General features: G+C 46.6%; 1 protein-coding gene across 2 annotated transcripts in view; it reads left to right on the top strand.

The window, feature by feature from the left end:
• FGFRL1 (fibroblast growth factor receptor-like 1) overlaps window positions 1-13,066 on the top strand; it is a 244,843-nt gene that overhangs the window by 110,963 nt on the left and 120,814 nt on the right. For both annotated transcript variants that reach the window (XM_019552957.1, XM_019552958.1), the window contains exon 3: window positions 2,515-2,787. In XM_019552957.1, coding sequence (XP_019408502.1) covers window positions 2,515-2,787 — 273 coding nt within the window. The remainder of the gene's footprint in view (window positions 1-2,514; window positions 2,788-13,066) is intronic.

Consider the following 13,066-nt stretch of genomic DNA (forward strand, 5'->3'; position numbering starts at 1 on the left):
GCCATGGGGAAACTATCTGATTGCTAGTCTAAAAAGTTGTCAGGAGTCGCCTTGAATGTCGGAAGGAAAAGGTTTTTGAAGACAACACAACAGGGTTTCCAAATTGGGAGGAGGGCAGTCCTCTGCCAGTGTCCCCGATTGCCCCACAACATACACTCCTCCTAACTATAAGCCTGTTTTTCCCGTCCCTCCACGGTCTCTGCCGCACCACGCTATGCAATGGATTGTGCCGGACGGCCATTCTTCAATGTTCAACTCGGTTGGAATAAGCCTGGCAGAATCTGACTGCAGATTAGAGGTGGTTGATAAAAGGTTTCTGCTAGCGTGCAAATCTCTCTGGATTTTGCTTCCTCTGCTTATGGAATAGGTGCTGCTCTGCAACCATAAGCTTAGCTGAATTTGTGGGGGAGGTCTTTGTCCTCTGCCCATAATTTCCTGGTGATGGATGAATCCCCCAAAGGCACAAAGTTCTGATAAATCCTTGATACTTCCACAAACCGTCCAAATCCTTTTGACTCTGCAAATCTGACCAAAGAGCTCCTGAGAAGAGCTTCATTGTAAAGCTTACGGTCCTAGCTTGGCAGCCCCTCTCATGATACCGTGATATTTCTCCTGGAGTCTGGAATAGCAGTGTTGTGGAAGAGACCGCTTCTGTCCCATGTGTGCCTGCAGCAGATGCTATCTGTGGCGTGCTGTGACTCATTGCCCGGACTGGCTCCAGGATAGCTGTACCTAGGGGACTTGCACACTCTTCACCGTTCAGTAGAGCTCATATCTGTCAAGCTCCAGAGGCTGATATGGGACTGTTGGCTTAATTGGGCATTTGATTAAATTAATTATTTAAGGGCCAGCTTCTGGCAGTGTTACTCACTCTGAACAACACCTTCACCCACCCACAATCCTGGTGAAGTCATTGGGATTACCCAGGTGCAGTTCAGCATGAGTAAGGGAGAGAGAATCTGGCCCTTAGCCATCGATGAGCTGATTGCATGAACTCCCTTAGTCATGGTGGTGTTCGTTCATGCTAACAGCCTTGCTGAAGTGACAGGGATGGCTCATAAGGAAGTTCTTACTAGCCAACAAGTTCTCACAGTGCAAGAACTAGGGGTCACAAACCGAAACTGGTAGCTCGTAAGTTTAAAACTAACAAAAGGAAGGTATTTTTCACACAGTGTATAATTAAAATGTGGAACTCATTGCTTCAAGGTGTTGTGGAAGCTGACAGTTTAGCCAGATTCAAAATGGCTTTGGACACCGTTCTGGAGGAATGGTGCATCAGTAGCGATTGAGCAGGAGAGGTAGGGGCGCAGCCTCTAGATCAGCACTCCTAGACCTTAAATGCTAGAGGCTGCAAGTGAGAGAGGCACAGTGGAAAAACTCCTGGTCGTACCCAGTTCACTCTTCCTTTCAGCATGCATGTGTGACACAGGATACTGGGCAAGGTGGACCTATGGTCTGACCAAGTGAATGGCAGGTTTTACGTTGTAACAACCTACTCCAGAACAGGTCTGCCCTGAGGATGCTGGGCACTGGTTTTGAGCTGCATGAAAGCCCACTGGCTTAGAAGGACTGCAGTACCAGCTGACCTAATTAAAGCAGATTTGGCATTATTCAAGGGCAGGATACTAATGATCTTGCTTGTTTTTGAAGTATTCTGGGAAGAGCCTTGCTTTTTACCATGATAAGGGATACCCTAACTTCATCAATCAATCTATTACATAAATGTCATGCTCATTCAATGAGTGGAAACAGAAAAGGGACCCGAACATAACAGAATCCTAGAGGAAGTCCTGGTTTGATTTCAGTTCTGTATTTGGGGGAAGGTTCGCAGTGTGGGAGTCCTTATCATTTTTTTTCCAACTGGTTATCCTGTCCTAGCATTTATCATTATCACACAGCACAGTATGCTCATTTTCCGGTATTCCAGGACACCTTGTTTTGCGGGAAATTATCACCTTGTACAAGCAGCACACAATTCGGCAGTCAGGTCAGAACAGCAACTTGTCAGGGGAAGGTCGAGGCGATTTAGAAAAATATCGTGCAAATTCCTCTGTTTGGTTGTGTGCAGTGCTAATGTGTCAGGCTATCCTGTGCCTTTTGGCTATGTAAATGCTTCCCAGCAAATTCTGTGTGTCCAAGAAGCATTTTGCTCTACTCTTACGATTCCTTGTCCTGATAAAGCCCATCTGGTGACTATTAAAGAGAATTGCTTATACATATAAACATGAAAGGATTATAACGCCCTGTTTTAAGTACCAATGCTGTAACTAATTTTGGCTTCAGGATTTGTTAGGTTTAAAACAACCAGAAGTCTGGGTATCTGGGAGCTGATTCACTGTGACACAAGGGGAGGTGTGGAAGAAGGAAGAGAGCACTAGAGCAAATTTCCCTCAGCTGGTTAGCACAGTTGGGTGGAGTCGAGCAGTAATTGTATCAAGGTTGTGGAGTCTGCAGATGCTGCTATAATGCAAATAAAAGCCATAATAAATATTTTTTTTCACTGTCTTCCTGCAGGTCCCCCCAGAATTGCTGATAAGGTGATCCATCGGCAATCAGTACGATTAGGCAGAACCATCAAGCTCCTGTGCCCGGTAGAAGGTGACCCACCCCCTCTCACCATGTGGATGAAGGATGGGCGGACGATCCACAGTGGCTGGACGCGGTTCCGAGTCCTGCAACAAGGGCTGAAGATCAAGGAGGTGGAAAGTGATGATGCGGGGACATACATCTGCAAGGCCACCAACGGCTTCGGCAGCATGAATGTGAACTACACACTCATTGTGATTGGTGAGTGCAGCAGGAGGAAACACAGGCCTCCTATTCTTCCAGGGGAGCGAAGAAGTGTGATTTCTTCGTACCTGTCAGTGATTGCAGAGCCTCTTTGCTATTCATTTGCTGACCTCCTCCTTTGCTCGGCTTATTCCAGCATTTGAGGATGGCCTGGGCTAGCAACGTTGCTGCACATCTTTTGCAGTGCAGTCCGTGGCAGCGAGATAAGATTGCCGTGTGCCAAAGGTTACACATAAAGAGAAGTCATGCAATAATCGCTGGGGCACAGACCACCGCGAATTCCACACAGGAAAGGCTGAGCGATAAGGAGAGGTCACGCTGATCTTTGTTTGCTATTGGAACAGGACTGTTCTCAAAACACATTTTAACAAGCCCCTGTAAAGAGTCACAGCAAAGGGATTCCTTGTACTGAGTAGTTGCAGTCTGTGGTGTCTCCGAGACAAAAAGGAGCTATGTCAGACCGTGGCCCAGGCCTGGCACGGGTCCAGGAGCCCGGTGCTTTGGAGGCAGGACTTGGAAGGTGTGCGCGGAGTATGGCTGGCTTTATACTTTGATGCTGCCTCTGTATGTCCCCATGGGACAATAGCCCTGCTTTGCCTGCTGAGGGGGATCCCAGCATACCTGTTGCTTTCGTGTTGATGCTCTTGAACCCAGGAGGTCTGGACTACTTTTCCTTCATTCTCAGTGATCCAAGCAGTCCCATAAATCGCTATGGGAAACGTATCCAGGCCTCCTTAGCTGGCTGGATGACTGAAATCTGGGGTGCTGGATGGTGCTGAGGGAGACGATGACAGACTAGCAAGAAAGATGTAAAAGACTGTTCTTTCCCCCCCCCACCTCCTGCCCACCCTCCCTCAAAAAAAACCTGCAGTCTGGCAGGGATACAAAGTCCTACTGCTTTCTCTGCTCATGAAAACCCACAGCAGACTCGCCTGTGGAGGCAGGAAAGTCGTATTTGAGCACTAACCTTCTCCCGCCTCAGCCTCCCCAAATAACTTGACACTTCCTTTGGCCAGAAACCAGATTCATGGCCCTTTGCCCCCAAAAAACCAAAACCCCAGGGAGAGGAAAAGGGTTGATTGTGCAGCCCTGCAGAGTGCTGCGAGGGGGTGAACACAAAAGACCACTCTTTTTGCCCAAAGAAAGGGGCTGCTGGTCTGTCTCAGACCAAGCAGCATATCTGACTTTCTCCAAGAGCCCCTGTAGACACATAGAAAAAGAGAGACCATTTCTGGCCTCCCTTCTCAGAGAGGGTATTTCTAAACCATCTCTTGCAGAGTTGTTTGCAGGGATACAGGGGATCAGTATCCCTGCTAGCTATGGGCTGTAAGCAGGAAAGATAACTGGTGCACAGAGGTGGAGGGCAGACTTTTTAGTATGTTTGGAGCAGATTTTCAATAAGCTCTTCTGAAACCAGCCTCTTCTGGTTGTGGGTGTGAAAATGGGAGTTTCTGGGTGTTGAACACTTCTGAAAAGAGTTATGTGCAGAGAATTGAGCTCTGAAAAATCTGCCCCGACTTCTTTTGAAAACGTGGTCTAAGTGATTTACCTAACGTCACCCAGGAAGGCTCTGGGAGGGCTGGGAGATGCACTACCTCTTCCTCCCTGTGCTTAAATCCAGGGCCATCCTTTCCTTATAATATAGAGCCTTAGCTTTAAGAAGATGCACCTCTTAAGGGAAGTTAATTCTCTTCATTCACACAGACCATCAGCTCCTGGGAGCAGGTCTTGCCTCTTCCTTAATGTCCAACCGGTAGTGTGATCAGACCAGTCATAGCTTTATGTCTGCTTTGGGAAGACAAGCTGATGTGTGCGTGATGTGTGGTCAGCGTGAGATGCCTGTGCCTTGTAAGTGCCAAATGAAAGAGAGCGTGCTTTTGGGAATGCTGTCATGGTGCTGGCTGTTCTGACAGCAGCTTCGGAGACGGGACGATCAGTGATTGTGGCAAGGTCAGCAGTGACACTGGAATGACAACAGAGGGGAGCGGGGAGACAGGATTTCTCACTCTGGGTACTGTAGGATAAGTCGCAGGCAGTACGAGCGAGTGGGAGCAGGGTGCCATGAGAAATGTAAATGGCTAATTGCAAAGGGTGCTTTGCCTCATTTTGTGCGCGTGTACAGAGGGAGAGGAAGGCACCCTAACCATGTCCTAGACACCTGCCAGGCAGAATGAGCATCCCTGGGTGCTAGCGATGTACCTGACCCTAGCTATTAGCACCAAGCGTGCATGTCTGGGTACCTTCTGCAAACTGGTCCCTGCAGGGAGCATCACTGACCCTATTGCCCCCTGGGATCTCTGAGTGTTTTTTCTGCCTCATAGCAGGTTGGGGCAAGTTCAAATGAAGGGAGAATCTGGCCTTGTCTTTATGTGCGTGTCACTTTTTTTCTGCACCTGACTGCATCAGCACCAGGCCTGTTGCATGACAATTGTCTGATTTTTCTTCCACGATAAGAGAAGTACTGCTACAATATTTCTCTGGATTTTGAGTAATGCAGCAGGCCAAGGGACAGCTTGGTGGAAGATTATTGAACAATGGGGTCACTCTTGGAAGCTGCACTGAGTGCAGGAGCTTCGGGACCCTTAGAGAAGATAAACCAGAAAGCACATTAACAGGGGAGAGGGGCCGGTGGGGAGGGAGACCTGTCAGTGCTAGGATTTCAATATCATCAGCTGCTGCCTGGGATGAAGCTGTTCATATACTAGGTCCCAGTTCCCCTTGACTCCATTCTTTGCTTCTTGAAGCTCTTCATCATACGTCCCTCATCAAACCTTTTGTCATGTCCTTTCCCATAATAACAACCAAGGAGTCTCCACCTTTTCTCTCTGATCCAGTCCAGCTTCACTACTCTGTTTTACTCTCTTCCTCTGAAATCTCATTTGCTGACTTCCCACTCAATCTGTTTGGGGTGACAACTGTCCATCATGCCCCTATTGCCCCAGTACTGTGCACCTTCACCTTTTCCAGCTTTTCTCCATGATCATGAGGACTGAACACACTTCTTTGTGAGGATCTTCTTTCATTTAGTGATCACATGAATCCAGGAGCTGGGGCTTTCAGCAAAACACCCTATAGCACAAAAGTCACGAGAGCTGGCAACACTGCCCTAGAAATGGTCCCGGGCAGGTTGATGAGGGAGTGGTAGGGAAGTCTGTACTGGCATTGTGCAGGTCCAGTTTTGTGGAGCTCATGGATGTCTTCCAGAATTTTTCATAAGAACCGAAGCCCAAACCCAAACTTTTAAATTAGGGGTGGGCAACCTATAACATGTGCCGCAAATGGCACAGGCAGACTTTTTGTGTGGTGAGTGGCAGGTCAGGGGACAGGCAACACAGTGGCAGATAGGGTGGGAAGCAGTGCAGTAAATCAGGGAACACTGGGAGGGGAGCAGTAGATCAGACAGGAGAAGGGGATTGGAGTGGTACTTGGAGTGAGTTTGGGGCTAATTTGTTGTATACCTGCCAAAAAGGTTGGCCCCACTGTTTTAATTCATTGGAAGAACTCTCCTTGACTTTAATGCAAGGTGAATGAACTCCTGGTTGCATGTTAGAGGAAAAAGAGGGGATAGGAGGAAGAATCAGGGGTCATGAGATGAAACAGGGGACACTGAGTTTCAGAGGACTGAGACAGAATCTCAAAAGATAATAGGCTGCTATAGTACCTTGGATCATCCAAATAAACTGCATTAATAACAGTGGTTTAAAGTGCTGGACAAACCCTAGCTAATGCGGCTTAAATCTTGCAGCCTTAATGCAAATAGCAAAACTCCCATTGACCTCAAGGGGTGCAAGATTCTTGAATCTGCAAACTTAGGAGACCTGCACATTATTATTTAATAAAAATAAGTATATATATAATGTGTTATCAATATATATTACATTATATATAAATTATAATCAATAAAAGTAATAAATAACCGGAATCATGTGGTGCCTGATTGAGCAGGGAGGGGATATTTTAAGTTAAATGTAAGACAGACATATTGGCCTAGTGATTATTCCTTATTTCTTTATACTAATACTGCCTAAGATTAGCACCTCTTAACTTCTTAAGGCTTTAATTTCTTACTGTGCCATGTGCCCAAGTAGATTGCATTTGCTTTTACTATTCTTGACTGCTTATTACGTGGCACTTGTGTCAAATAGCTAGTTGTCTTACATTTGCTCTGCTATTGGTGATACGTCCTTTGAAATTACATGTCACCCAAATACCTCTATTGCCAATCTCTGAAAGTCCACACAAGGTCTTTCTAAGGGCTATGTTGCACCTTATGCTTAGCATATGTTAAATGCACTTAACATGCCAGCAACTGCAGTAAAGCACATGCTAAGTGTGCTTGTACCATAGCAAAGTTATGACCTTTTGCACAAAGAATATCTCCAGATCTTATTAAGTAACATGTGTTCAGCTATTGTCGGACTGCTTCATGGAGACAATGTGAGCAATTTGCAGTTCTCACTGAGCTGTGACATCAGGCTCTGCTGTAGCAAGCCTCCACGTGGGACGAGGAAAGCCACACGCAGTAGGAGGCAGGATCCTGGATCTTTCACTTGTTGGTTTCTTCTAGACTAGGATCATGTTGAAAACCGGGTACCCATAGCCCTGGAGGGTCCCGGGGCAGGAACTAACAGGTCGCAGCCCTTGCACCGCGTTGGACCCAGTTCAAGGCTCTGGTGCAGTGCCAGGGCTGGGAGGACAGTCAGTGAGCTGTGCATGTTCGAGATCGTGGTAAACATTACCATACAACTGCTCAGAATGTGGTCTAACTTTCATCCCACACAGATCGAATATGTACTAAGTGTCTTGTGTGACAAGGCCCCTCATTTTTGAGGTAGGGTCACACCAGTGTCATATCTGTACATGGTCATGACATTTGTGCGGCAATATCTTTCATGGGGCTGACTATATAGGTGGGCACAACATTCCCTTTGGGTCTAAAAAATAAGTAGGTAGCAGCCAAGCTTCTTTCCTGGACCGGAGGAAGGACCTTTTGTGCCCCAAAGCTCATCTCTCCGAACTATAGCACGGGTCCAATAAAACATGCCACCACACAAACCATGCTTCCCTGTTCTTTTTAAAGAATTTAAGTTGGCTCTACATGTTAATGGATTTAGCTGATGCTGGGATTTCTCCTTGTGAAAATGCTGTCTGGATACCGAGGATCCTTTGCTTATTTTAGAGAACACGGCAGTGTTTTAAAACCAGCAGCTTGTCAGTCTGCAGGATAGGAAACAAATTGATGCAGCAATGATGTTTGTGCTCCGGGAGGTGCAAACATCATTAGGCCGAGTGGCCTTTTGAACCATTTGGTCTCTAATTTGCCCCCATTCTTTCCATTGCGCGGTAGGACCCTCAGCTCAGCATTGTTCACCATGTCACATACTTAGAAAGGGTGGCAGGGGCTTGGGCACCACCATGACCAGTTGGGTCGAGATCCCAAGGGGAATTGAAAGCTAGAATTGGAAAGGGTTTTGTCACATGATCGATGGACGTCAGGGCTTGAAAAATAAAAATCCATATTGTGCATGGAAACCTACGCGGGTTTTACGTAATAATATTTGGAACCTACACTGAAGTGTTTACCTAAAGATTTCAAAGCGCTGCAACGAACTTTTAATTAAGCCTCCCCGCGCCTCCGTGAAGTAGGTAAATATCAGCTCAGCGTTACAAGTAAGCAAAGGGCCCGCGAAAGGTTAAGGTTAGCTCAGCATCCTACACAGCTGGGAATAAAATCCGGCTGAACTGAATCCCACATCCTGCCCTGAGCAGTACTGATCGTTCCCTCCCTGCCTTACAAAGAATGATGGGGGCCGGGATCTGGTCAGAGACATCTTCTGTCAAGGTGGCTGGAGAGAGGAACTTTTTGAAGCACATAAGCTCCATTATTTCGTGAAGTGTGTGTGCAAGAGAGAGAGAGACATGGTTGGCTTAAAACCTCTGCTTGGAGGAGCTGATTCAGCGACTCACAAGCTGTTCCCAGCAGAAGATACAACTGAAGTTCATGGTGAAACAATAACTTCCAGCAGACATGGAGAGAGCAGATAACATTTTACGATCGCTATTTTTTATTTGCTTGTTATAGCTTCAAGCAGACTGAAAAAATATTGATGAAAGAGAACAGGAAGCAGAGGGTAGGATGGCCAGAAATAAGGGTTCTTCAGTGCTTGGAGCCTTTCTCTTCCTCTTAAATCCTTCAGAAGATTATTTCCTTTCCTCTCTACTATTAATTAGTATTTATTTTCCAGTTGAGTCTAGAGACCCCAGTCAAAACAGCAGTCTCTTGCTATCAACCAATGTAGAAACGCATCAGATGGAGGCAGACTCTGCCTAGCAGAGCTTACCATCTTAAATGTGGAGGTGAGACAGACAAAGAGAGGCTTGTTGCCATTTTACAGATAAGTAACTGAAATGCAGAGTAATTAAGGGCCAGTCCTATTCCACCAATTAGTCTCTTGAGTGTGATTCTGTTCCCCTCTTCTCAAGTTTCTGTTAAATGAAAAAGGTCCCCCCTTTTACTGCATTTTGTGACTTAGATGAAGAGGGAGATGTATTACCAAACAGATTTGTTAATGGTTTTTAAGGGATGGGAGCAGAGTAGAAGAGGATCGCATGTAGGTGCATAATAGGTGGAATAGGATCTGGTTGTTGGCTGTAGCCGTGTTGGTCTAAGGACATTGGTAGGCAAGGTTCTTTGGGTAGACACAATATCTTTTATTAGACTAACTAAACAGTGGGAAAAAATTGTTTTTTACAAGCTTTCGGGCACAAACACCCTTCTTCAGGCATGGAGAGTCTGCTGGTGAATTGTGTGCTCGCCTGGGTAGAGTAGAAGCCAACATGCAAAATGCAGGTCTGAAAACGAAGTCTAAAAAATCATGGACTAAATATAGACATCGGATGCATGGCACATTATAACCTGCCTGCCATCTGATAACCCTTGGTAACCTGTTTGCATTTTCCAGCTACATTTTTCTGTTCAAAATTTCCCCTGCCCCCTCCCACCTGTCTGACACCTATTGTCTCCTATCCCTCTGATCCTGACTGCCATGCATTTGCATTTTTACAGACCTGCATTTTGCATATTGGCTTCTGTTCTACCCAGGAGAGTATGCAATTCACTGGCAGACTCTCTATGCCTAAAGAAGGGTGTTTGTGCCCGAAAGCTGGGAAAGAACAATATTTCCTATTTAGTTGGTCTAATAAAAGCTATGACCTCTCCCCAAAGAGCCTTGTCTGCCTATGATCTCTTCAAAGGTCATACAGAAAGCCTGTGTTAGAGCTGAGAATTGAGCCCATACCTGTTGACTCTCAGGCCAGGACATGAACCAAAAAAACATCCTTCCTCAGCCACTGGCTCTAAAACCTCTTCCTCCCACTGTAGCATCTTCCTCTCTTTAAACAGGTTGTGTCTCCAGGCTCCCCTAAAAGGGAATCTTGTCCTTCTTCTGTTCCTAGGATTTTGATCTTCTTTCTCAGTGAAAGGCCTTGTTCAGTTCCACCGCTTATTCCTTAGTCCCCTCTGACTGCAGGCTCCAGGTCCCAAACCTTCAAAAAAAATCCTACTCTAATATACCCCTGCAAGAAAGAAATGCAAGTTGATAAAAGCAGATAACCAATATAAGTCGAAGCTACAATTTCCTCTCATAGCCAGGCTTAATAGGTTTTGTGGCTTACCACAGGATTTGGGATGCCAATTACAGCGCAGACAGATTTACAAATGTTGGAAGAAGAACTTCTCTTTAATCAGCATTAGCGTTCCAGGGATTAAGTACAATAGTCCCTTATCCTAGAGAGTTATCCATAGACCATCAAAAACAAGTGTGTGGTACATCCCATAAAGGTTATGTGTATAAACAATCCCATGAGATTTTTATCTCTCACTGGCCATGCAAAGCCTTTCCTCACTGAATCGATTCAGAGACCTCATGCCCTATATGATGCCTTGTGGTGTGGGGTATCAGAAATGACTGTGCTTCGTTTGAAAACCAAGCTGTTGTACACCAGTCTAGTTGTGAGTGCTGTGTATTTGCTGCCATAAGGAAAGCTTCCTCACCCTCAAGGCCAAATGCAGACATTGCTCTTTTTCCAGCTAAGGTGGTCAGAAACCAGTCTATACCCACAGCAGAAGAGACGTTCTGAGCACATAGACTGGTTTAGAAATGGCAGATCCTGGTCTAAGGTAGACCTGAATTGATGTAGTTTCAGACTGAACTGATTTAGGCTGAGCCAGTCTATTGAACTTCAGTACTAGATCCCCTCCCAACTCAAGTTGGGTCCATTGACATCCCAGGACCCTTTGGGGCTGCCCTGCTAGACTCCCCATTGCAGGGGGACAAGCGAGCACTTGCCAGATGCTTGGCTTTTCTGGGCTGTCACAGACCCACGCTGGCACAGATGCAGGCAGGCGGGTGAGGAGGGGGGGACTTGTACTGCACAGTGGGTACACGAATGCTCCATACAAGCAAAGATTGGGCTTCTCAGCCTGACACCAGCGGTAGCCAGCAAGACGTGCTGGGCAGCCTGGGGGGCTTGTGGTGAGCAGCAGGACCCGATTCATCCATTGGTGGAGTGGTCGTGTCCCTGCTGCCCCGTGTAAGCCTCCCAGGCTGCCTGGTGCATCTTACCAGCGTGTTGCTGGTGCTGAGCTCTGGCAAGATGCTCCAGGCAGCCTGGGAGGCTCGTGCCAGACAGCGGGGACATGAGTGCTTCATGGAAGGAAGGATCGGGCTCCGCTGCCCGGCACGTGCATCCTGGGCTGCCTGGCACATCTTGCTGGAGCTTGGCATCAGCAGCAGCTGGTAATATGAACTGAGCAGCCTGGGAGGCTTGTGGCAGGCAGTAGGCAAGTGAGCACTCCATAAAAGGAAGGATCAGGCCCCCAGGACCTGATCCTTCCTTCTTCAGAGATGGGCCATCGCTGATCTGCTTCCAGTCGTATGTTGTCCGCCCCCTGCTGTCACTGCAGATCATTCCCTGCACCTAGCCATGGACTTCCAGGAGAGCCCCAGGAGGGATCACCAGGCATGCCTGGCAGCCCGGCTGGCAGAGGTGTTGGGGGCGTGTGCCGTGGTGTCTCTCGGGCTTTCCTGGAAGGTTAGGGCAATAACCCAAGTTTCCTTTGTATAAGGTGGTGGAGCTGGGGAAGGTAAGGAAATGGCACGTGGGAGGGGAAGAGCAAGAACCGTTGGCCCAGTACGCCCTGTTATAAGCAGAAGCAGAGAAAAGGGGGTGCTGGGGGAGCACCTTGCTTGAGAAACAAGATTTGCCTCGTGCTGGAAACTGACACTTTCTCTTCTGAAGTCACACAAGCTGAAAAATGAAAACGAAAGATTTCAGATCAGAAACATTGCAATGGACAACGAGGATGTTATCAATGGAAATAGTGATTCAGGATTTTATTTTTTCATTGAAAATGGTATTTTGAAATAATTCTCTTTTCCCTGTTGAAATGTCAGCTCAGAAGACAGTGTGCTCAGTGCAGATGGCATCTTCAGGGCATCTAGCTGCCACGTCCCCAGCCTGGAAAACCTCAGTCCAAGCGGGTATAGTTTGGCTAAATTACAAGCAACGAAAAATAGGCTTTTACAGGACGCACTGGGCACTCTTCACTACCATCTCTGCTGGTAATAATGAATTATGTCATTTCCTCCTCAAATCTGGTCATTCTTTGAAGGGAAGATCATCAGCAAGCAGTTGTAAGAAGTGATATTATTTATGTGGTGGCCCAACTACCTCTTGCGCTAAAGTTAAACACAGGGAGTTTGAAAATCTTACTGGCATATTTTATGAGATGTGCCAATATTGCACCCCCCCCCCATGCTACTGCTACAAGCACTAGCCCAGCAAACATGTTAGTAGTTTTGAGTTATTTACCCAAGTGCTTGAAGCTTAGTACAGCCCCTTGGCTTATATTTTACTGTGTATGTATAGGTTTTAATTTCCTAATTTAGAAAAGAAAAAGGATCTGCTGAGCAGCAATGGTAGAGCTGGTTGGTCCTTGCCATTCTCAGCATGCGCTGAATCGTAGAGGTTGCCAGCTTTCCTTAGATATCATAACATGTGAAGGATGTGAAAGAGCCTTGCTAGGATGCTTCCACATTAGAAAAAAAAAATCAACATTTAACTCCAGGATGCAGCAGCTCTTGTGTTTTTTCTTTTCTGTATTGCATCTCAGCCTGTTACATTTGTAGTCTCGGTTCTTTGGGTTTATGTGGAGGAAGGTTTCCGTGAGGAATCCATCACCTTTCAGTTCACATCATCCTCCTCCTCTTAGCAG

This window comes from Crocodylus porosus, unplaced genomic scaffold (genome assembly GCF_001723895.1).
Source record: "Crocodylus porosus isolate Cpor-Errol unplaced genomic scaffold, CroPor_comp1, whole genome shotgun sequence".
Classification (NCBI taxonomy): domain Eukaryota; kingdom Metazoa; phylum Chordata; order Crocodylia; family Crocodylidae; genus Crocodylus; species Crocodylus porosus.